Genomic DNA, 24,203 nt, shown 5'->3' on the forward strand with positions numbered 1-24,203 from the left:
AATCCATTACTCACATTTTTTTCCAGACAGTTTTATGTTGCTGAGTTTCTGGTTTTTTTGTGATTCTGGGAAAGCAAGCAGTCTGCTGACTGAGTAGCTGCAACCCTAGTACTGAGATTTTTTTTTCTCTTATGAAGCCAGCCCAATTCAAAGAGACTGAAGAAGGCAAGGGATTTAAGCCACCATAAGTGGCTAGCTAAATAAAAACTTGAGCTTTCAGCTTGGAGAGATGGCTCGACTGTTAAGAGCACTGGCTGCTCTTTCAGAGCGCTCAAGTGTGATTCCCAGCACCCACATAGCAGCTCACAACTGTCTAACCCCAGTTCCAGGGGGTTCGATCCCTCTTAGCCTCTGTGGGCACCAGGCGCAAGTGTGCTACACAGACATCCATGCAGACAGAACACCCATACAGATGCAGACCAACTGTCTACTGCTGTAGCTTAACTAGGAGATGAGTATTTCCTGGGAGTATAACAAAAATGCCTTGGACCTCAGACTAAAGAGAGCTCATGGTTTATCAGCACATGGTTGTAAACTGCAGGTTCCTGTGAATCCATATCTATACAGATCAATACATATGCATGTTAGATCCTTCAGCAACCAGGCTTCATGGTTAACATTGTGATATCTAGCCGGGTGGTGGTGGCGGCGCACGCATTTAATCCCAGCACTCGGGAGGCAGAGGCAGGCGAATCTCTGTGGGTTCGAGGCCAGCCTGGTCTACAAGAGCTAGTTCCAGGACAGGCTCCAAAAACTACAGAGAAACCCTGTCTCGAAAATTAAAAAACAAAACAAAACAAAACCATTGTGATATCTAAGGATGTGACCAAGAAAAGTTTAAGCAAAGGTTGGAATTACATTTCTAAAGTTTTTTCTTCATCTTTGTGTGTGTGTGTCTGCTGTGGAGATGGATTCCCAAGGCCCTGTGCATGGTAAGCGTGTGCTCTGGCTCTGAGTTATACTCCCAGACCTTTATTTCATTTAGTTAAAAATGCCTTCATAGTAGCATGAAATTTTTTTAACCTGTTTGGCCTTTTACAGAGAACAAGAGGAAAAGATGTTTTAAAAAGTATATCATAGATAGGTGAGTTCATGAGTGCTAGGTCAGCCTGGGCTACAATATACAATAGCAAGACTGTGTGTGTGTGTGTGTGTGTGTGTGTGTGTGTGTGTGTAGGTGGGCATGGTTGCACACACTTTGAGTTTCAGCATTCTAGTACTTTGACAGGCAGAAGCAAGTGGATCTCTGAGTTTGAGACTAGCCTGGTCTAGTTAGTGTTCCAGGCCAGCCAGAGCTATATAGTGAAGAAGATAGATAGATAGATAGATAGATAGATAGATAGATAGATAGATAGATAGATAGATAGATAAATAGATAGAGATTCTTAAAGCAAAGTAACTTAGACAAGTGCAATCAAGATTAGAACTCAGCATATGAGCAACAAGAAAGGTAAGTGATGGTTATACAAAGTACAGGACCCTTTCTGTTCCCACAGCTCACATGAGTACTTTAGCACTTTTTTTTTTTTTTTTTTTTTTTTTTTTTTGTCTTTCAAGACAGGGTTTCTCTATCTTTGGAGCCTGTCCTGGAACCCACTCTGTAGACCAGGCTGGCCTTGAGCTCACTGAGATTCACCTGGTGCTAGGATTAAAGGTATGCACCACCACTGCCTGGGTACTTTATGCACCAAGTGAGCCTGTTGTTCATAAATGGTTGTTGCTGGACAATCAAGCTTGCTTTTTGGCAAGTGCTGCCCAGACTGCCTTTTATCCTATCATTTTATAAATAGTCACAAGACCAGGGTAAATCAGGTGCTACATTTCCCAAAGGGAAGAACTGTGAGTGGCCACGTCGTACTTACAATGAAAAAGCATTACTTTCCATATGGAGAAAGCAAGCAAAATGATTTTTTTCCTTTTGGGGGCTCAGCTGTGTGTACAGCACCAAGCATTTGCTGCAGGTCATGGGTACTAGTGATAGAATTTTCTGATAGGAATCTTATTTACCAGAATATGGGGCAGAACACAAGGCTGATGGCAAGTGTTACTATTTTTTATTATCATCTTATATAATAAATTGCTTTTTACATAGTGTCTTCTATTTGATTACTTTTTAAAAATTATACTTATTATGTGTATGTGTGTGGTAGCTTGTTCTACCCTGTACATGTGTATGTCAGAAAACAATTTGCAAGAGTCAATTTTCTTTCCACCACATGGTCCCAGGGACTGAACGAATATCATCAGGCTTAGTGGCAGCACCTTTATTCACCCAGTGAGCTATTTTGCTGGCCTCTGTTTGCTTATGTTTGGGGGTGGGGGATGATTAAATTGCAGACTTGTAAAAAAATAATGGTAAACATTTATTCGTTTAACCTTTTTTTTTTTTTTTTTTTTTTTTTTTGAGGCAGGGTCATATTATGTGGCCCTGCCTTGCCTGATAACTGGTTATGTAACGTAGCCTGGCTTCAAACCCAAGTGTGCTTGAATTACAGGCATATGCCACATTTGGCATAACAGCTATTTTAAACACTGGGGATTCAGCAATAAACAAGATACACAAAGTCTGCTCCTTCTCTCATTTTAAATGTATTTTTATTTTTTGTTTTTTTAAATATTTACTTATTTATTATATATACAATATTCTGTCTTCATATCTGCAGGCCAGAAGGGGGCACCAGACGTCATTACAGGTGGTTGTGAGCCACCATGTGGTTGCTGGGAATTGAACTCAGGACCATTGGAAGAGCAGTCAGTGCTCTTAACCTCTGAGCCATCTCTCCAGCCCTAAATGTATTTTTTAAAAAAGATATTCAAAAATATTTTTTACGAGTTATAATTAGTAAAACAAACGAGCCGAATTCTCCTTGAGGTTTTAGAATGGCTCTAAGAGTTGTAAAAATCAGCCACTCTTACAGGTTTGTAAAAACAAAAATCTTTTCCAACCCAACAACCTTAACGCCAGGACCAGGGGATCCGACGCCTTCCCTTTGGCCTGTACCGACACAGCACTCAGCAAGTGGCAGCCTCCGACACGGAGCCCAAGCGTCCTGCCTGCTCCCGGAGTCCGCAAAGGCATGGTCTGGGACGGCGCACAACAGCATCCTAGCGCGGATCGGACAGGGTTGGAACCCGGGGCTGCTTTGGGGCCAAGACAAGGAAAGCGCCCGCACATCTCCGTGGGCCGCACGCCAAGTGCGTAAGGGTCAAGAGGGGTCACGCACGGCGCGCAGAGCCTACTGGGAACGCCTTGCAAAATGGCGACTCCCAGTTTGCGCGGCCGCTTGGCGCGGTTTGCGAACCCAGGGAAACCTGTCCTGAAACCCAATAAGCCTCTTATCCTAGCTAACTCTGTCGGGAACAGACGCCGAGAGAAGGGCGGTGAGCACTGGGAGCGGGGTGACTGGGTAGGCGCGCGGGAGAGATATAAAGTCAGCCGGTGACTGAAGGTCCTCCAGTTCTTCCCTTCCAGAGGCAACCTGTATCACGGAGATGTCGATGATGATGGCTTGCTGGAAGCAGAATGAATTCCGCGACGAGGCGTGCAGAAAAGAGATCCAGGACTTCTTCGATTGTTCTTCCAAAGCTCAGGTGACAGCTAGCTCCTAGGGTGCCTTCTTGGGAAGAGAAAGGGAAATACAAATGAATGGTTCCCACTGCCTTGAGCTAAGTTTTGGAAAGAGATTCTCGTTCATCTCACCCTCTCCAAAGTGAGAAAAGCTAAGTTTTGACGATGGTTGACCTTTTTTTGTTTGTTTGTTTTTTTCGAGACAGGGTTTCTCTGTAGCTTTGGTGCCTGTCCTGGAACTAGCTCTGTAGTGTAGACCAGGCTGGCCTCGAACTCACAGAGGTCCGCCTGCCTCTGCCTCACGAGTGCTGGGATTAAAGGGATGATGGCTGATCTTAAACGAACTTGATAACCAAAATAATAGTTTCAGGTGTTACAAGCGTTTGTAGGTCCTAAATCCCCTTTTTGTTTCTTTGTTCATTCCGTGGTGGAGGTGGGGTGGGAGGGATGGGTGGGGGTGGGATGTAAGTAAGTGCATGCATGTTCGAATATGCAGGGGCACATGTGTGGAGGTCCTAAATCCCCCATTTGTTTCTTTCTTCATTCCGGGGTGTGAGTGTGTGTGTGTGTGTGTGTGTGTGTGTGTGTGTGTGTGTGTAAGTTCATGCATGTTCAAATATGCAGGGCCATATGTATGGACACCAGTGTTGTATGGTGGCTAGAGTTCATTGTCTGGAATTTTCCTCCATTCCTCTTCCACTTTATTCTTTGAGGCAGGGTTTCTTGGGGTTTGGAGTATTATAAAAATTTATGGGTCTAGGGCATAATAAACTGAAGAACTGTTTTCTTTTTTTTTTTTTTTTCTGTTGTGTTTTCAGGAAGCTAGGAAGATGAGGTCGATCCATGAGACTCTGGAGCAGTCTGAGAGATTACCTCCCCACAAAATGACCAAGCTATTACAGAGATTTCCCAACAAATCTCACCTCACCTGAAAATGAAGAGACATTTTAAATGAACTATCATTTCTGAATGCTATGCAGAGGCATGTTAGGGTTTTCGAAGAATAAAATGAGTCAAAAGACTTAATTTTGCTCTTGTGAATGAACCGTGGCCATCATGAGATACCCCCTCCTCAAAGCCAACCCCCATCCCGAAGATGAACCTCTTGACCTTTCCCAGCGTTAGACAAGCACTGAACCACAGAGCTAACCCTTTCTTAAGCCCTACACTCTACACTTTGGAAGTGCTTTGTTTCCTGATATGCTTTTCTTTCTTTTTATTATTATTTTTTTGTTTGTTTGTTTGAATTGGTTTGTTTTTTGAGACAGGGTTTCTCTGTTTAGCACTGGCTGTCCTGGAAATTCTCTGTAGACCAGGCTGCCCTCAAATAACTCAGAGATGCCTCTGCCTACTAAGTGCTGGGGTTAATGCATACTCCACTACTGCCTGGACGGGATATGCTCTTGATGAACAAGTATGGAGGCCTTTGTTGCCTTCCAAGTTCTTTACACCATTTAGTGCTTTTGCTTTTAAATACAGATGTGGTGGTGAAATCCCTGTGTATGCAGAGCTTTTTTGCCATCAGCTGAATTCAGTGAGTGCATACAGAATAGTCTGTCCAGCTGGGCGGTGGTGGCACACCTTTATTCCCAGCATTCGGGAGGCAGAGACAGATGAGTCTCTGAATTTGAGGTTCTACAAAGTGAATTCCAGGACAGCCAAAGCTACACAGAGAAACCCTGTCTCAAAAAAATAAAAAACAAAATAGTCTGTCCAAAGTATTGCTGAAGAAAGAACATAAACTTATAACATAGACATTCTGTAGATATATTTTGATTTGTATAATTAATAGTTTTTGGGAGGAAGAGAGATGGCTCAACATTTAAGGGTGCTTGCTACTTTTGCAGATGATTGGCATTGGGTTCCACAGCAACCATAGTACCTCAACTGCCTATAACTGGCTCCCGGGGACCTGACATCCTGTTCTGGAGCTTTCAAGTGCACTTACAGACAGATACACACGATAAAAACCTGTATGTTAGGTAGGCTATGGTGGCACGCATCTTTAAGCACTTGGGAGGCAGAGGCAGGTGGATCTCTGAATTCAAGGCCAGCCTTGTATACAGAGTGAGTTCCAGGACAGACAAAGCTACACAGAGAAACCATGATTTGAAAAACTAAACAAGGGGCTGGAGAGATGGCTCAGAGGTTAAGAGCACTGACTGCTCTTCCAAAGGTCCTGAGCTCAATTCCCAGCAACCACATGGTGGCTCACAACCATCTGTAATGAGGTCTGGTGCCCTCTTCTGGCCTGCAGGCATACACAAACAGAATATTGCATACATAATAAATAAAATAAACAAGCAAACAAAATCAACCTGTATGGTGGTACATGCCACCTTTTATCCCAGGACTTAGGAGGCAGACAGACAGATCTCTGACCAAGGCCATAAAGAACTTGTCTCAAAAAAAAAAAAAAAAGATAAATCTTTTTTTAAAAGTTGCTTTAAAAAGTGCAAACATCGGGGCTGGAGAGATGATGGCTCAGTGGTCAAGAGCACTGGCTACACTTCTGCAGTACCCAGGTTCAATCCCCAGCACCCACATGGCAGCTCACAACTCTCTGTAACTCTAGTTACAGGGAATCTGACATCCTCAAACATAACACCAATGCAGCACATAAAATAAATGTTAAGGGCTGGAGAGATGGCTCAGAGGTTAAGAGCACTGCCTGCTCTTCCAAAGGTCCTGAGTTCAAAACCCAGCAACCACATGGTGGCCCACAACCATCTGTAATGAGGTCTGGTGCCCTCTTCTGGCCTGCAGTCATACACACGACAATATTGTATACATAATAAATATTAAATAAATGTTAAGAATGCAAACATTACCGATGAATTAAATGTCCTCCCTAGTCTTGCTTAATTATCAAGAAGCAGTGCTATGTTATAAACTTAATATTTACCTGACTATAGTACAAAACTTGAAGAGCAAATCTGTTCATACACACCCTCCATGGAACTATTTTCTTTTACTAAATAGTTGGGCAGAGCTGATTATCATCTATCTGTCCTAACAGCCCAGTGTCTTTCCACTAATTCTCCCAAATGGTAGAACTAAGATTCAGCAGAGAATTAACTGCATTGTAAATTACTGGGTTTTTCTTGCATTTGTCTACTGTTTGCTGAAAGTATTTAGTGTTCTTTAATAGTAGGAGTAATTGTGTAGGATTTTTCATGTGCGCTGCCTCCTCAGGCATAATCAAGCTAACCCTTTCCTTCTAGCTGATAGCATTAAATGTGGTCTAGTGTGATAATTACTGAGTAAAGAGGGGTCTTTCCTCTGTGGCCTTCAATGGCTACATTTTCCCATAATTGTGTATTGTGCTACAACTGCTTGGCTCTACAATCTGGATCTTTTAGTTATATGAAGAAATTCAGTTTTTGAGTATTTTAGATTAAGGAGTCTAAACCTAGGATCAGTAGATTCTCAGTGGTGTGATAAGAATTCTGTTAACTGGGATGAGGAGAAATACATCTAACCATAGCTGAAATTTAGCATTTCAATCAAGGTTATAGGAAACAATCGACAGTAGCTTTAGTGTCCATATGAAATAATTTTGGGGGATGGGTGGTGGCTAGGCATAGAACCCAGGGATTTGTAAATGCTAGGTAAATATTATCAATTAATTAAATACTTTGCCCGGTCTTTGCGTTTACTGTACAAATAAACAGTAGTATGTTACAAGTTTGTTTTATTAAAGTCTTTGTGATTGTATTTAAACCTAATTAATGTGTAATTCATAGACAGTCAGGCGAGGTGGAGGGCCCTCATGAACTTCTCTAGACCCAAGGACTTCCCTAGACTGATAAAAGGGCCGCGCGCACGCACGCACACACACACACACACACACACACACACACACACTCTAAAAATCTTTAGATTCAAAGGCAGTATCGAGGAAAAGGACAAGCTTTCTTTCCTGGCGCTCCCCCTTAGACTCTAGAAAGTGGCTGGATTTTAGTTCTGGACTGCAACTCCCAGAAGGCGATGCGGGCTCAGGGCCTATCCCGGGTGTGACAATAACCTAGCCAATGGTCACTTGCACTAACTATTCCCCACCCCCACCCCCGACAGCCTGAGATTCTCGACGTGAACGGCGGCTGTTTCTTCCTTGGGGACATTGTGGGCATCAAGTAATTGGTGGAATCTGTGGCTGTTTAGTATTCCTTTGGGAGCTGTGGGTGAGGGTAGGCTCGAGAAAACAGCAGGCAGTGCACACACATGTCCCCTACACCCGCCCGTACGCGGTCCAGGCCCGGAGCACGCGAGGGCGGAAGTGGTGATGGCCGGCGCGGCCGGAAGTTCGGATCAGCTGATGGGGGAGGCGGCGCCGCAGCCGCCTAGAGGCCCTGGCCGCCCAGCGCTTCGTCCGGGCCTCGAGTCTCGCAGACTGGCCACAATCCCCGCTCGCACCTCGCTGTTGGGTGAGGCCCGGCCCGGCCTCCCTCCCAGGCCCGAGATCCTCGCCCGGCACGGCCGCCCTGAGCGCCCCGGCCACCCCCAGCCCCGGCTCGCCCCTCAGGCCCCGGGCCTCCCCTCAGTCCCCGGCCGGCGGCCCAGGCCCCGGATCCGCGGGGGGAGACCCGGCCCCGGGGGGTGCGGGCCCCATGGAGCTGATGTTCGCGGAGTGGGAGGACGGCGAGCGCTTCTCGTTCGAGGATTCCGACCGCTTTGAGGAGGATTCACTCTGTTCGTTCATCTCCGAGGCCGAGAGCCTTTGCCAGAACTGGCGAGGATGGCGCAAACAGTCAGCCGGGCCCAATTCTCCCACTGGAGGCGGTGGCGGAGGTGGCAGTGGCGGTACCAGAATGCGAGGTGAGGATGAGCGGGGGGAAGGCTGCGAGGGGGAGGGAAGCAGGCAAACCCCGCTTGGGCCTTGCCTGGGAGCTGTCCGGACCGGGAGCTGTCCCAAGCTGAGCAGACTTCTGGACTTGCTTTTCTGGCCCTCCAGGGCTGGGGTGGCATCTTCACAGTAGAGAGACAGGAGAGGCGAGGGGAGAAGAGAGGAGAAAGAGGGAAAGATGGGGGGAGGGAGAAAGGGAAGGACGAGAGAGAGAGACAGAGACACAGAGAGAGACAGAGAGAGAACCCGCGCGCGCGCTCATTCGCGCGCGCTCACGCAAGTTTGTGTTGTGGCAGAGAACATCCTGGGTTGGCCAGAAAGACCTTTTGTTATTCCTTTACGCCTTAGAGAGCGAATATGGGAGAATATCCCTTCTCTGTTTTAAGAATATTTAACGGAATTTGGCCTTTAGTAAACCAGAAGTAGACAGGCAGAAGAGAATGGTTAGGCGTGGACCGTGCGAAAGTTACCAGTTGAGGTGTGTCACTCTGTGGGGTGATGCGGTGGTTGCTTCGCTTCCAGGATGTTGCTCTCTCCTCATAAGCTGCACCAAGAAAGGATTCCACCAAGAGGAAAGTGGAAGTGAACTTGCCAGTGAGAGGAGAGGAGATGCCATAATTCATAGGATTAAGCCAGAGGTTTGCTCCTGGCATCTGTCAGAAGCCAAGGCTGGGACCAGAGAGTTGGGAGCCTTGGACTTCATATCTGAGGTCTGGGCAGGAGGTGAAGGATAATTATCTTGCAGCCCTCCTCACGGAGCACCTCTCTTTTGTGTTTCATTCATTCTTGGTCTCCAGTGAAGTTAGGGATTCGTGCTGTGAAGAATCTTGCTTTGTTAGAGGGAATGGAAAGGAGAGTGAAGACAGGGAAGCCTCTCAGGCTCAGGGATCATCACATCTTTCCCTTGCTCTACCCAAGGCAGTTTTTCTCTGGGCCTCAGTTCAGGCTGGCTTTCTTCGGTAGTTGAAAGGGTTAATCTATGTGTTCCAGCCAGGCAAAAGACCTGTTCTGCAAGCTGTTGTGCAGGTGCCCCTTTAGGACGGAGACAGATTTGCCTGTGCCACTTTTTAGGAGTGGTAGTACCCAGCTTCAGTTGGAGAGACGCCACTCGTCTGTGTGCAGATGCACACATAAACACAGGTCACAGGCAGCTTCAGTGTGAATCTTTTGTGACCCTCTTGCTTCTTTCATATTGGAGAGTATGGATTGTCTGGGGGCTTCAAATTCTCTAACTTTGGGGGAAGCAAATGAAGGCATGGCAGTCAAGATACTCAGAATACTGAAGCCCTCCTGCATAGGTTCAAGTCCTTTCCCCTTTTCTTCCCTTTTTCCTGCCTGCCTTCCTCCCGAGACAGGATCCGGCTGTACAGTCTAACCCCCCTATCCACAGCCTTCCAGACCTGGCCTGATATACCCTTTCTACCCCCATTTCTTCCTCAGCTACCTTCAGTTGCTTACTCGAAAAAGGCTTGCTGTTGTTTTTGAAAGGTTCTTTTCTGTTTTGTTATTTTTTAATCCATTTTCTAATACAGTCCTTTGCTGTGAGATCTGCAGCCTGTTATGCTATTACTGCTTTTTGTTAAAGCAGTGTGGAAAACTCTCGAGTGCTAACTACATCATACTCCAGGTGATTTCAGGAGCAACAGCCAGGTGCCCTGGGATAACTGTCTCCTCCTGGCTTCCAGGATGGGAAGTCAGTCTTCAGGTTCCAAGAGGCCCTGTAGGCTCTTTTGCTTCTTGAGATCCTTAAGTAATTATTCTGAGTTCTGGCTCATGTTTTCTCCTTCGATGGAGGCCTGCAGTCATTTAGAGAAAAGGCAGTCAGAGGTGAATGGCAGTGACGCAGTACAATGTAATGTGAACCTAAATGGAGGGTGTGGGAAATTCGGTGCTGAAGCCTGTGAGTAGATTACCTGCCAGAGTCCTAGAACACACCTATCTGGCCATGAGTTTCCTAGACTCTCCCTGGTATCTACTGTTCTGCTCCTGAAGTGACCAGCTGTGTGTGGCTGGAGACTGCCCAGCTCCCCTCTCCCGAAAGGAGTTTTAAGGGTTCTTATACCCTGACAAGAAGGGGGTGGGTTGGTTGGAGAGATGGCTCAGAGGCTAAGAGTGCTTGCTCCTCTTGCAGAGGACCTTCATTCAATTCCCAGCAGCACCCATGTGGGATGGCTCACAACCACCTGTAACTCCTGACTTTCTTCTGGTCTGCATTGACTCCTGGACGCACATGCACAAGCCCACATACAGACACACGATTTATTTTTTTATTTTTTATTTTATTTTTTTGTTTTTCGAGACAGGGTTTCCCTGTAGTTTCTTTTTTTTAAATATTTATTTATTTATTATGTATACAATATTCTGTCTGTGTGTATGCCTGCAGGCCAGAAGAGGGCACCAGACCCCATTACAGATGATTGTGAGCCACCATGTGGTTGCTGGGAATTGAACTCAGGACCTTTGGAAGAGCAGGCAATGCTCTTAACCTCTGAGCCATCTCTCCAGCCCCTCCCTGTAGTTTCTAGAGTCTGTCCTGGAACTAGCTCTTGTAGACCAGGCTGGCCTCGAACTCAGAGATCCGCCTGCCTCTGCCTCCCAAGTGCTGGGATTAAAGGCATGCGCCACCACCGCCCGGCCAGACACACGATTTAAAAAAATAAACTAAAATTTAAACTTAAAATATAGGGTATAGTGATGTACCCCTTTAATTCCAGAACTCAGGAGGCAGAGGCAGGGGATTTCCAAGTTTGAGGCCAGCCTGGTCCAGAGCAAGTTCCAGGACAGCCAGGGCCACACAGAGAAACCCTGTCTTGAAAACAGAAACAAATAAAACCCCCCAAAACAAAGATAAAAAACAAAAAAGCTTTCAAAATATATATTTCTAAGAAGATGGTGTGTGTACATAGGTACCCAGGGTGTGGTACTGGTACCAAGTAATTATGGCAAAATAATTATGGCCCTTTCTCTTCCACCACCCCAACCTTTGTTTTGGAAGATGGGTTGGTAATCCCATTGGTGGAGCTGTCAGCAAAGCAGGTGGCATTTCACATCCCATTTGAAGTGGTGGAGAAAGTTTATCCTCCAGTGCCTGAACAACTCCAACTTCGAATTGCTTTCTGGAGCTTCCCTGAAAATGAAGAGGACATTCGGTGAGTCCAGAGAACTGATAATGGGCATTGGAGTTCTGGTAGCTCAGACTGGCCGCTGGGATTTCTGCAGAACAAAAGAGATACTGTAGTTGGAACTGGTAAGAGGAAGATAAGGGAAAGGGGAGTGCCTGGGATTTCTCCCAAGGAGTGTTAAGGGAGAGAGCTGTCTAGGACTTGGTGGTCTCTCAGTGTCTGTTATTTGTTGGGTTGTGGCCATGACCTCTTCTTCCTGCAGTCTGTATTCATGCCTAGCCAATGGCAGTGCAGATGAGTTCCAGCGAGGGGATCAGCTGTTCCGCATGAGGGCTGTGAAAGACCCACTGCAGATAGGTAAGGCTCCATCACGCTAACCTTGTGCTAACCTTGTTCCTCTCATCACTGATCTTTGGGTCGGGCATGGTTGCATGTGTCTTTAATCTCAGCACTCAGGAAACAGAGGCAAAATTCAAACCAAACAAACATACAAAACATGTGGAATTAACTGTATAAGTGTGTGGCCAGGGTTAAGTGAGGTCAGAGACTCTGGTCTCGGCAGCTACTTCTGATCATACCCTTATTTCTCCCTAGGGTTCCATCTGAGTGCTACAGTGGTGCCACCGCAGATGGTCCCTCCCAAAGGGGCCTACAATGTGGCTGTGATGTTTGATCGCTGCCGGGTCACTTCCTGTAGCTGTACCTGTGGGGCTGGGGCCAAATGGTGCACCCATGTCGTGGCACTCTGTCTCTTCCGCATTCACAACGTGAGGCCCTCCCAATTTATCCTGGCCCTAACCTACGCTCCATTCCCCCCTTCTCTGCTGCATGCCTGGCCACAATGTGAGCCCCTTTACCTCCCCTTTGCCCACCTCTGTCCAGCTCTAGCTCCTAAACCTTTTCTCAGGCGCTCCTATCTCTCTTTGCTCTTTCAGGCTTCTGCTGTCTGTTTGCGGGCTCCAGTCTCAGAGTCCCTGTCCCGGCTACAAAGGGACCAGCTTCAGAAATTTGCTCAGTACCTTATCAGTGAGCTCCCTCAGCAGGTGGGTGAGGTTGACACATCTTCCCACTGCTGGCTTTCAGGCTTTGAATCAGCCTTCTCGTTAGGCTCAGCCCTCTTGGATTCACATGTGCCTTGTTCTCTCTGCCTTTGTCCCTGTTTCCTCAGATACTCCCTACAGCTCAGCGTCTCCTCGATGAACTCCTCTCCTCCCAGTCAACAGCCATTAACACAGTGTGTGGAGCTCCCGGTGAGTGTGGAGAGAAAGCGAGCACAGAGCATCACTTACAAAAGGCTCCTTGTTGTTAGGTGAATGAGTCCTTATCAATAGGTGACTGCTTACCTGTCATTCCCAGACCCTACAGCAGGGCCCTCAGCTTCAGACCAGAGCACTTGGTATCTGGATGAGTCCACACTCACCGACAACATAAAGAAGACACTGCACAAGTTCTGCGGCCCCTCCCCTGTGGTCTTCAGGTAAGTCAGGTCTCTGCATACTGAATCTGTAGGTACTTCCTTGGGCCACTGAGAGATCTTTGCTCTGTTAATGCTGGTGTCTCCCACCTTCTCATCCTCCGTTGGCACGGTACCTGCACACAGATATCAGGGATTAAATCATGCTTGATGATGACTGTGGGCAGTCAGAGTGCTTTCCGAGCTGGGTGGAGCCAGCGGCCTTTTTTTTTTTTTTTTTTTTTTTTTCCTCCTTTGGCTGATAATACAGATGCAGATGCAGAGAAAGGTCAAAAATTTTGTCCCCCCCCCCCAAAAAAAAAATTTGTCCCAGGTGTCCTTCTCCACTCTACTCTATATTTGGTCAGGATCCCCTTTAGATCAAAGCCCTACTCTGTTGTAGCACCATTCATTTAGCCCTACCGAATCATCCTCCTCTCTGTTCATGTTACAGTGATGTAAACTCTATGTATCTGTCTTCCACGGAACCTCCTGCTGCTGCTGAATGGGCTTGTCTGTTGCGCCCCCTGAGGGGCCGAGAGCCTGAGGGTGTCTGGAACCTGCTTAGCATTGTTCGAGAAATGTTCAAGCGGAGGGACAGCAATGCTGCCCCCTTGCTGGAAATCCTCACTGACCAGTGCCTCACCTACGAACAGGTAACACCACAGGACTGGGAGCTGTGTGGTAGTTTCTTTTTTCCCTTCTCTTATCTTAGTCTCCTTTTTTTGACAGGAACTTGGAGGAGGGGAGGGATTTCTTTCATCTTCTGAGCTATGGTATACCTTACAGTTCTCTTTGTCTCCAGATAACAGGCTGGTGGTACAGTGTGCGTACCTCAGCTTCACACAGCAGTGCCAGTGGTCACACAGGCCGCAGCAACGGCCAATCAGAGGTAGCAGCCCATGCATGTGCAAGTATGTGTGATGAGATGGTCACACTCTGGAGGCTCGCTGTGCTGGACCCTGCCCTCAGCCCTCAGCGGTGAGTCTTCCCCAGGATTACCACATTCTGACAAGCCCAGCCCGGGACAGCCTGGACACTGATCTTGAGTATGGAGATTTCTCTCATCTGGAGAAATGGGAAGAGCTTAGCACTGGGGTTACCAGAGATTCGTGAGTCCTGTTTCTGACAGGCTTTCTTCTTCCCCTGCAGCCTCTCCCCACGGTACCCTTCTCTATGCCTTTCTTTGAGAGTGTATTTCTACCTTATCTCCTCCTTTTCACTCGCAGTGCAGACTGCTTGTCACCCCCCTAGTAGCCTCCTGCCCTTTGTTTCCACAGTCGCCGGGAACTGTGTGCACAGCTGCGCCAGTGGCAGCTGAAGGTGATTGAGAATGTCAAGCGGGGACAGCACAAGAAGACCCTGGATAAGCTCTTCCCTGGCTTCCGGCCAGCAGTGGAGGCCTGCTACTTTAACTGGGAAGAGGCCTATCCCCTTCCTGGTGTTACCTACAGTGGCACTGACCGGAAGCTAGCCCTGTGCTGGGCCCGGGCCCTGCCTGCTAGGCCAGGGGCCCCTCGATCTGGGTGCCTGGAAGAGTCCCGACCCCGACCTCTTCCTACTGAGCCAGCTGTGAGGCCCAAGGAACCTGGGGCTAAACGCAAAGGATTGGGTGAGGGGGTCTCCTCACAGCGGGGTCCCCGCCGCCTCTCTACTGAAGGAGGAGATAAGGCTCTGCATAAAATGGGTCCAGGTGGGGGCAAGGCCAAGATACTGGGTGGGACTGGCAGTGGGGGAAAGAGCTCAGCAGGCAGTGGGAGCAAACGACGGTTAAGCAGTGAAGACAGCTCCCTGGAACCAGACCTGGCAGAGATGAGTTTGGATGACAGCAGCCTGGCCCTGGGTGCAGAGGCCAGCACCTTTGGTGGATTTCCTGAGAGTCCTCCACCTTGTCCTCCGTCAGTTGGCTCCCGAGGACCTTCCACCTTCCTTCCCGAGCCCCTAGATACTTACGAGGAAGACGCTGGTGTATACTTCTCAGAAGGACCTGAGCCTCCCACAGCCTCTACTGACCGCCCTAGCCTGCTGCCTGGGGAGGTCTGTACCCGAGATGACCTCCCTTCCACAGACGACAGTGGTAGTGGGCTCCACAAAACCAAAGAAGCAGCTCCTACAGTTGGAGAGGATGATGATGACTACCAAGCATATTACCTGAATGCTCAGGATGGGGCTGGAGGCGAGGAGGAGAAGGCCGAGGGTGGGGCTGGGGAGGAACACGACCTGTTTGCTGGGCTGAAGCCACTGGAACAGGAGAGCCGAATGGAGGTAAGGGGACTGAAGAAGGGGGTGGGGCGTGAGTCCTTTGGAATCACTAAGAGGCCCAGTGGCTCTAGTTGGAAGGGTCAAGATCAGTAGATGACTGTTAACATTTTGTAGGTATCCTAATTGGCATCCTGGTCTGCAGTCTGTCCTCTCTACTGCTTCCACATTGATGCTTTTCTGGATATTTTTCAGATACTGTGTCAGTGTATTACTTAAAAGTCTTCAGTGGTTGCTTGGTGCCCTTAGAATAAAGATGAAGGTCCTTTGCATGACTGTGGGGCTCCACTCTGTCTGACCTTTGCCGGTTTCTCCAGTGTTGACTTTGTCTTTCATCCTCTGTGCAGTTCACTTATTCCTGGAGCTCACCACGCTCCCTCTTACCTACACACTTAGGTACAAATTGGCCTTTCTGCCTGGAATTCTCTTCTCACAAGGCTTGGTTAGCTCTTGTTCCTTCTTCAGGTCTTAGAGACCTTAAAGATAGGGACATAGAGTTGATGAACTCAGAATCCCCTTCCCTGCCAGGTGGTGTGGTGGCAAATGCTTGTGATCTCAGCACTTGGGAGGTTGAGGCAGGAGAATCTCCAGTTGGAGGCCTTTTTTTTTTTTTTTGTTTTTTCGAGACAGGGCTTCCCTGTAGTTTCTAGAGCCTGTCCTGGATCTAGCTCTTGTAGACCAGGCTGGCCTCAAACTCAGAGATCCGCCTGCCTCTGCCTCCCGAGTGCTGGGATTAAAGGCGTGCGCCACCACCGCCCGGCTGGAGGCCATTTTGAGCTACATAGTGAGATCCTGGCTCAGATAAAATAAAATAGACCTTGTCTTCTGAGAAGTCTCCTGAGCTTCCCACAGCCTTTGCTGGCTCCCCTAGCCTACTGTACCTGAGTTGACCCCTGTCACAAACAAGAGTAGCAGTGTTCCGCTGTCCCGAGCGCCCTTTCTCAGCAATACTTGTTACCACATAATCTTGAATGTTGGTGGTGTCTGTAAACAGACTGAACTCGTATGGTATGCCCAGGATAAGCATGGAATCAGTGCTTTAGGAATGTGTACTACATAGTCAGGTGTGAAGTTCTCCAAGGGAAGCCTTCAGTCTTGCGGTCCTATGTTCTGTAGGTGCTATTTGCCTGTGCTGAGGCCCTTCATGCCCATGGTTACAGCAATGAGGCCTCCCGCCTCACTGTGGAACTTGCTCAGGACCTGCTAGCCAACCCACCTGACCTCAAGGTAGAGCCGCCCCCTGCCAAGGTGAGAGAGACCTCCTTCCTCTACTTTCCTGACCCCATTTATCCCTGCTCCTGTTCCCCACCCCAAGTGAGAGCCTCCTTCTACTTCTACTGAGGTGAATCAGACTCATTTGTCCAACTCTTTGCACTTCCATTTAGGGCAAGAAAAACAAGGTATCCACAAGCCGTCAGACCTGGGTGGCTACCAACACCCTTACCAAGGCAGCTTTCCTATTGACAGTGCTAAGTGAGCGCCCAGAGCACCACAACCTGGCCTTCCGAGTTGGCATGTTTGCCTTGGAGCTACAGCGGCCCCCTGCTTCTACCAAGGCCCTGGAGGTCAGAGGTTCCATTCGAGTCTTCTCATTAATCATTGCAGATTCTTATACCTTGACCTCCATTGAGGTATAGGTGGTCTGAGTTCCTTCCTGCACTTTCAGGTGAAGTTGGCATATCAGGAGTCTGAAGTGGCTGCTCTGCTCAAGAAGATCCCTCTGGGTCCCAGTGAAATGAGTACCATGCGGTGCCGGGCAGAAGAACTTCGGGAGGGCACACTCTGTGACTATCGGCCTGTGTTACCCCTCATGTTGGCCAGCTTCATTTTTGATGTTCTCTGTGCTCCAGGTATAGTGCCTGCCCCTACAGTAAGTGGAGAACTTGGGGGGAGAAGGGTAGTTGTGTTGTTTTTTTTAAAGGAAAACCAAGATCTCTAAGACTCTGGCAGAGTCATCTTTAGGACCCATCAGGCAGCTTCATGGGTAGGTCTTGAATGATGTAGGTCCTGGATTTCTTACATTCTTTCCTATGGTACTTTTGTTTGCCTGACAACCCAATTTTCATCTAGTGGTTTCTCCCACGGGATCCCGGCCCCCAAGTCGCAACTGGAATAACGAGATGCCTGGGGATGAGGAGCTGGGATTTGAAGCTGCAGTTGCTGCCTTGGGTACGTGTATTGTCTTGTGCATGCCCATGAGCAAAGCCTGGATCAGGCCTTGAGGAGTTGCAGTGGGAAAGTCAAGATGACATGTGAACCAACTACTTAGTTCTCATAACACAGTCAGTAATGTAGAGCAGGGGCTGGAGAGAGATGGCTCAGCACCTACTGCTTTTCCAGAGGACCCAGGTTCAGTTCCCAACACCCACATGATGGTTCACAACCATCTGTAACTACATTTTCCAAGGGATAAAATGTTCTCTCTTGTGGCTTCCATGGGCTTTGCAAGTACATGGTACACATGCATGTAGGCAAAACACACACAGAAATAAAAATAAATAAAACTTAAATATGTGCTACATATGGTGGGTGTTTAAAACACAACAAAATAATAATCTAAAGAAAGGTCTCAGGGAGGTGACAGAATATATAATGTAGGTTAAAAGATCAGGAAGTTTTAGACAGGAAATTGTCAGTCTTAATACCAGATTCAATGGTTATGCCTGCAATCCCAGTACTTGGGAGGTGGAGGCAGGAGGCTCAGGAGTCCATTTCATCGTTGGCTACATAGCATGTTTGAGGCCTGTCTGAGCTACATGAGATATTGTAGCAAGCAAGCAAACAAACAGTTGGATGTGCCTGGTTGTGGTAGCATACACCTTTAATTCCTGTGGAGTAGAATAGGTTACAAATGTCTTGGGAAGCAGACAGAGCTAAGGCTGTATATATGATAAGCAGTGGGACCTTTTTCTCATGAGCTGGTGGCTGGCTCTGGCTTGTATGCTTCTGCTGTCTTTGGAGCTGTGACCACTCCTAATCCTCTCACAGGCATGAAGACAACAGTGAGTGAGGCAGAGCATCCCCTCCTATGTGAAGGCACACGCCGGGAGAAGGGTGACCTGGCCTTAGCACTCATGATCACTTACAAGGACGACCAGGCCAAGCTCAAGAAGGTAAGAGGCTGAGGTACTGGGTTTTTGCCAGGCAGTGAGTGAGCAAAATGTCACTATCTTTCTCAGAAGTTTCCAGTACAACGAAAAAAGTACTGGTTTGCCTGTAGGAGGTAAGTAGAGACGCCTGGAGACTTCTCATAAAGAACAAGAGACCAATGGTTCTTATAGGTATGCTTGGGCATGAGGTGGAAGAAGAGAAGCAGAGAGCATAAAGTCAATCATTCATTTATTTCAATATTTATTGACTATCAGTATATTCAGTCCTCAGGTAAGTGTTATGGAAGATTCCAAGACATGTAAGCTGGGAGGTTATCCTGTAGTTACAACTGGGGAAGACTTCCTGAGGAGGGAGCATTAGGCTGCTTCAAGAAGAAAGGAAGGTAATAGACTTTAGGAAATAAAGGACGTCATGTTACTGCTTGTCTCTCCTTCAGATCTTAGACAAACTCTTGGACCGAGAAAGCCAGACACATAAGCCACAGACACTGAGTTCTTTCTACTCATCTAGCCGTCCAGCCACAGCCAACCAGAGATCTCCTTCAAAGCATGGGGCTCCATCTGCCCCCGGGGCCCTGCAACCTCTGACTTCAGGTTCTACAGGTCCTGCTCAGCCAGGGAATGTGGCAGGGGCTGGGCCAGGTTCCACTGAGGGCTTCACAGAGAAGAATGTGCCTGGTGAGGTGGGGGCACTGGGAAGGGAGGAGGGTGGTGAGTGGTCATGTTGTTACGCCCTTTCCTGGGCTCATCCCAGTATCCTATTTTCTTACTCAGAAAGCTCCCCACATTCCCCCTGTGAGGGTCTCCCACCTGAGGCAGCTTTGACTCCACGGTCTGAGGGGAAGGTTCCTAGCCGTCTAGCTCTTGGCAGTCGTGGAGCCTATAATGGTCGAGGTTGGGGGTCCCCAGGGCGGCCCAAAAAGAAGCATACAGGTACGACAACCTATGGGATGGCGTGGAGGGAAGGCTGGTCCTGAAGGCTGGAGACTGACTTCAGGTACTCCTGATTTCTGAGATTGATTCATTTTGGGGGTACTAGGCATGGCCAGCATTGACAGCAGCGCCCCTGAAACTACATCAGACAGCTCTCCTACCTTAAGCCGAAGGCCACTTCGAGGGGGCTGGGCCCCTACTTCCTGGGGTCGAGGACAAGACAGTGACAGCATTAGCAGCTCTTCCTCAGACTCCCTGGGTTCCTCATCCTCTAGTGGAAGCCGCCGGGCTAGTGCCAGTGGAGGGGCCCGGGCAAAGACGGTTGAAGTTGGCAGGTCAGTAGGGAGAAATACCTATGTCTAATCCTGCACTTTATCAAAACCAATTCCTGTTGTGACCCAGCTGTTGTCCCCTAACAGCCCTACTTACCTAGGTCTCTCCTAACCTATTTGGACGCTATTTTGAAGAAACTCCAACCCTGTCAATAACCCATTGCTCCATTAGGTGTTACAAGGGCCGTCGCCCGGAGAGTCATGCCCCCCACGTACCCAATCAGCCATCAGAGGCAGCTGCACACTTCTACTTCGAATTGGCAAAGACAGTTCTGATCAAGGCAGGGGGCAACAGCAGCACTTCCATTTTCACACATCCATCTTCCTCAGGAGGCCACCAGGGTCCTCACCGCAACCTGCACCTTTGCGCCTTTGAGATTGGGCTTTATGCCCTTGGCCTACACAATTTTGTTTCTCCTAACTGGCTCTCTCGTACCTATTCTTCCCATGTATCCTGGATTACAGGTAAGTCCAATGTCCTGATTTGCATACAGGATGGAGATGAATTGGAAGCAAGGGTCTTGTTTTTGTGACATTGCTGATCTGATGTAAGATACCATCCCCAGACCTCCAATGGGGCCCACTTTGCTCCTTTTTCTTTTCCCTAAAGGGCAGGCAATGGAGATTGGCAGTGCAGCCCTGACTATACTGGTAGAATGCTGGGATGGGCACCTGACACCCCCTGAGGTTGCATCACTGGCTGATAGAGCATCACGGGCACGAGACTCCAACATGGTGAGGGCAGCGGCAGAGCTGGCTCTAAGCTGCCTGCCACATGCCCATGCACTGAACCCCAATGAAATTCAACGAGCCTTGGTGCAATGCAAGGAACAGGTACTTCTGCTCTCAGCTGTCTGCACATGGGGAAACTTAAGTGCTCAGCATTTCTTCTATCAAAATTGTGTGTGTGTCTGATGGGGCAGGGTATATATGTGCCACAGTATGTGTGTGTGAAGGTCAGAGGACAGCTTTTGGGAGTTTCTTTTTCCTTAGACCTTGTGGGTTCTAGGAATCACTCAAGTTGTCAGGCTTGACAGTAAGTGCCTTTACCTACCAGCTATCTTGCAGCCATTCTTCCCCCTCTTTCCTTCCTAGAGGCCTAAGCTGCCTAGGATGGGCTTGAACTCACAGTTGTGCTTCAGCCTTCTTATAGTAGCTGGGACATGCCATTATTTTGGGGTTAGGGACCTTCTCTTGATTTTCCCCATATTTAATTAGGAGTTTGTGAAATATCTAATTTTTCTCTCATTGTAACATTTCACATACTGTAAATTGAGTATCTGTTAGGTTTTGGACTTTAGGTTTTGGAATATTTTCTAGTTCATGAGCTATCTTGAGGATGGGACCCAAATCTAATTATGAATTTAATATTTTATGTATTACTGATACAAACAGCCTAGAGATATAATCTTGTGTCTCTTGCTGGGCGATGGTGGCACATGCCTTTAATCCCAGCACTTGGGAGGCAGAGGCAGGAAGATCTCTGTGAGTTCGAGGCCAGCCTGGTCTACAAGAGCTAGTTCCAGGACAGGCTCCAAAGCCACACAGAAACCCTGTCTCGAAAAAAAAAAATTTTGTGTCTCTCTTGCCCTCTCTCTCTCCAATGTATGTATGTACAATACAGCATATGTACATGTATGTATGGGGAATAAAAGTCAGGGCTTTATACAGACTTGGCAAGCAACCGCCTTACAGTCTCATGTATGCATGAGCGCATATTTCATGGTATTTTCCACTTGAGGTGGTATCATGTTAGTGTTTAAAATGTTTCTGATTTTAGTATTTCTAATTTTCAAATTAGTGATATTCAATTCAATAATATGAATTCACATTTTCACATTCATCCTTTACACTATGTGTTGCCTTCTATGCTATATAGTTATCTTGTTATAATCCTACAGTTAGGGTTATTCCCATTACATACACAAAGATATGGATGGAGGCTTACATTTAGGGACCAGGATGCTCCCTGAGGATGGTCTTACAGAAATGATGAGGTTTGGGTGCAGTGCTATTTGTTCAGTGTCTGTGTGAAGTACTCACTACTGGTATACTGAGCACTGACCCTGATTTCTGACGCCCTCCTCAACTAGCCATCATTCCTGGGTAAGCCCTTTTTCCCTAACGCTCTGTGCTCCTTTCCAGGATAACCTGATGTTGGAGAAGGCCTGTATGGCAGTGGAAGAGGCAGCCAAGGGTGGGGGCGTGTACCCTGAAGTACTGTTCGAGGTTGCGCATCAGTGGTTCTGGCTCTATGAACAGACAGCAGGCGGCTCATCCACTGCCCGTGAAGGGGCCACAAGCTGTAGTGGTAGTGGGATGAGGGCTGCTGGGGAGGCTGGGCGGGTGCTGCCCGAGGGCAGGGGTGCCCCTGGGACTGAACCTGTTACAGTGGCTGCAGCAGCAGTGACAGCAGCAGCCACAGTGGTTCCAGTCATCTCAGTGGGATCCAGTTTATATCCAGGTCCAGGACTGGGGCATGGTCATTCCCCTGGCCTGCACCCCTACACTGCTCTACAGCCCCACCTGCCCTGCAGCCCTCAGTACCTCACCCACCCAGCTCACCCTGCCCACCCTATGCCTCATATGCCCCGGCCTGCCGTCTTCCCTGTGCCCGGCTCTGCATACCCACAGGTGAGACTGGTGTTTTGTTGACGGTGTGGTGGAGGGAGAGCAGGAGGAGTTCATAGGGTTGGAGTAGAATACTTTGGGGAGTATAGCAGGGCTGTCCAGGAGTTCGGATGAGGTGTGTGTGGGGGAACCAAGGCTAAGAAATGTAGGAATGCCCATTTGTCACGACATAACTTGGTATCTGTTCTTTCCCTATCCATATAGGGTGTGCATCCTGCATTCCTGGGGGCTCAGTACCCCTACTCAGTGACTCCTCCCTCACTTGCTGCCACTGCAGTGTCCTTCCCTGTCCCTTCCATGGCTCCCATCACAGTTCATCCCTACCACACAGAGCCAGGGCTCCCACTACCAACCAGTGTGGCCTGTGAGTTTCGGGGACAGGGAGCAGGTGAATGGAGGGGAGGTGGTACAGTGGGCATGGGTAGGAAGGAAATCTCTGGACCTCTTCTCGCAGTGAGCAGTGTCCATCCAGCATCCACATTTCCAGCCATCCAGGGTGCTTCACTGCCTGCTCTGACCACGCAGCCCAGCCCTCTGGTAAGCGGAGGTTTTCCACCACCCGAGGAAGAGACACACAGTCAACCAGTCAGTCCACATAGCCTGCACCATCTGCATGCCGCTTACCGTGTTGGTAAGAAGTCCCTTTCTGTACTCTGCAAACAGCTGGGAGAGGGGCTCTCTTCAGTGGATTCCCTCTACTAGCTCTCGATTTGTTTACTATGGGCCAGGTTCCAGGCTGGGGTAGAAGGTGGAGGATATACCCCGTTGTGTGCCCTTCTGTTTCCTAGGAATGCTGGCACTTGAGATGCTGGGTCGCCGGGCACACAATGATCACCCTAACAACTTTTCCCGCTCCCCCCCCTACACTGATGATGTCAAATGGTTGCTGGGGCTGGCAGCAAAGCTGGGTAACACCTCCCCTCCCCAGGACCATTGTCCCCCGACCTGATTCCCCTACCATCCTATCCCAGACCTCCTTCCTAGCTCTTGCTCAGAGTTGAGGCCTTGGTCGGGTATGTGTGCAAGTGCCGGGGGTGGAGGGTTACCTCAGCTCCTGGGGTGGAGGGAGGCTCTGTCAGGCCAGAGCTGAGATATATAAGTGGGTCCCTAGGGCAGAGGTGGCCACCCCCGTCTCATGCCCCTCCCCCTGCCCCCCAGGAGTGAACTACGTGCACCAGTTCTGTGTGGGGGCAGCCAAGGGGGTGCTGAGCCCGTTTGTGCTGCAGGAGATCGTCATGGAGACGCTGCAGCGGCTGAACCCCATTCATGCCCACAACCATCTTCGAGCCCCGGCCTTCCACCAACTGGTGCAGCGCTGTCAGCAGGCATACATGCAGGTGATGACTTAGGGAATATGGACAAGGTCGACACCTCCTGGGCAGCTGGACCAGAGTCCTTAGCATGTTGAGGGAGGTGAGCCAAGTTGTGTACGCTTTGTGCTGAGATTCTCCTCCAACCCGTCCTCCAGTACATCCATCACCGCTTAATTCACCTGACCCCTGCCGACTACGACGACTTTGTGAATGCGATCCGCAGCGCCCGCAGCGCCTTCTGCCTGACACCCATGGGCATGATGCAGTTCAACGACATCCTACAGAACCTCAAGCGCAGCAAACAGACCAAGGAGCTGTGGCAGCGGGTCTCTCTAGAGATAACCACTTTCTCCCCTTGAGTCTGGCCCCTATAGGGCCCTATATAGGGACACAGGCCTGTGGCTATGGGGGCCCCTCACACAGAGGGAGTGACTCTTGGCTGGACACATCATCCCCACTCAATTCCCTGGTAGCCCAGACTGGCAGCTGCTCTTGGGCTGTAGCTTGGGGCCAAGATGTCTCAGACCTTCGAAGCCTAGGGCTAGGAGAGACAGCCTTGTCTGGGAGAGGGCGTTGGGTGGCCTCTGGTATTTATTTGGCATTTATAAATATATAAACTCCTTTTTTACTCTATTT

General features: G+C 48.8%; 2 protein-coding genes across 6 annotated transcripts; both read left to right on the top strand.

Moving 5' to 3' along the window:
• Positions 1 to 3,222: 3,222 nt before the first annotated feature.
• On the top strand, positions 3,223 to 4,594 carry Chchd1 (coiled-coil-helix-coiled-coil-helix domain containing 1). The gene is made up of 3 exons (XM_038310390.1): positions 3,223 to 3,381; positions 3,473 to 3,591; positions 4,387 to 4,594. Exons 1-3 carry the CDS (start codon positions 3,258 to 3,260, stop codon positions 4,498 to 4,500), a joined length of 357 nt encoding a protein of 118 aa, XP_038166318.1. The 5' UTR covers positions 3,223 to 3,257; the 3' UTR covers positions 4,501 to 4,594.
• Positions 4,595 to 7,883: 3,289 nt separating this feature from the next.
• On the top strand, positions 7,884 to 24,200 carry Zswim8 (zinc finger SWIM-type containing 8). 5 transcript variants are annotated; one of them, XM_038309580.2, is made up of 26 exons: positions 7,884 to 8,386; positions 11,410 to 11,563; positions 11,799 to 11,893; positions 12,131 to 12,303; positions 12,472 to 12,579; positions 12,705 to 12,786; positions 12,893 to 13,013; positions 13,444 to 13,645; positions 13,795 to 13,970; positions 14,270 to 15,254; positions 16,365 to 16,496; positions 16,634 to 16,813; positions 16,915 to 17,098; positions 17,319 to 17,417; positions 18,237 to 18,361; positions 18,796 to 19,036; positions 19,133 to 19,291; positions 19,398 to 19,626; positions 19,796 to 20,088; positions 20,234 to 20,457; positions 21,769 to 22,257; positions 22,459 to 22,618; positions 22,709 to 22,885; positions 23,043 to 23,162; positions 23,481 to 23,591; positions 23,723 to 24,200. In XM_038309580.2, exons 1-26 carry the CDS (start codon positions 8,179 to 8,181, stop codon positions 24,181 to 24,183), a joined length of 5,688 nt encoding a protein of 1,895 aa, XP_038165508.1. In that variant the 5' UTR covers positions 7,884 to 8,178; the 3' UTR covers positions 24,184 to 24,200. The 5 variants fall into 5 exon arrangements, with proteins under 5 accessions (XP_038165508.1, XP_038165509.1, XP_038165510.1 ...); XM_038309581.2 differs by having other exon boundaries at positions 16,365 to 16,475; XM_038309582.2 differs by having other exon boundaries at positions 7,885 to 8,386; positions 23,413 to 23,591; positions 23,723 to 24,071.
• The last annotated feature ends 3 nt before the right edge of the window (positions 24,201 to 24,203 follow it).

This window comes from Arvicola amphibius, chromosome 13 (genome assembly GCF_903992535.2).
Source record: "Arvicola amphibius chromosome 13, mArvAmp1.2, whole genome shotgun sequence".
In the NCBI taxonomy this organism is placed as follows: domain Eukaryota; kingdom Metazoa; phylum Chordata; class Mammalia; order Rodentia; family Cricetidae; genus Arvicola; species Arvicola amphibius.

What these genes read in the sequence shown, in the direction of transcription:
- Chchd1 (XM_038310390.1), top strand. Translation starts at nt 3,258, where the DNA reads ATGGCGACTCCCAGTTTGCGCGGCCGCTTGGCGCGGTTTGCGAACCCA. An exon ending in CAGACGCCGAGAGAAGGGCG is followed by an intron (nt 3,382 to 3,472) that starts GTGAGCACTGGG and finishes CTTCCCTTCCAG; the next exon opens with AGGCAACCTGTATCACGGAG. An exon ending in ATTGTTCTTCCAAAGCTCAG is followed by an intron (nt 3,592 to 4,386) that starts GTGACAGCTAGC and finishes TTGTGTTTTCAG; the next exon opens with GAAGCTAGGAAGATGAGGTC.
- Zswim8 (XM_038309580.2), top strand. Translation starts at nt 8,179, where the DNA reads ATGGAGCTGATGTTCGCGGAGTGGGAGGACGGCGAGCGCTTCTCGTTC. An exon ending in AGCTGCAGTTGCTGCCTTGG is followed by an intron (nt 17,418 to 18,236) that starts GTACGTGTATTG and finishes ATCCTCTCACAG; the next exon opens with GCATGAAGACAACAGTGAGT. An exon ending in AAGACGGTTGAAGTTGGCAG is followed by an intron (nt 19,627 to 19,795) that starts GTCAGTAGGGAG and finishes TTGCTCCATTAG; the next exon opens with GTGTTACAAGGGCCGTCGCC.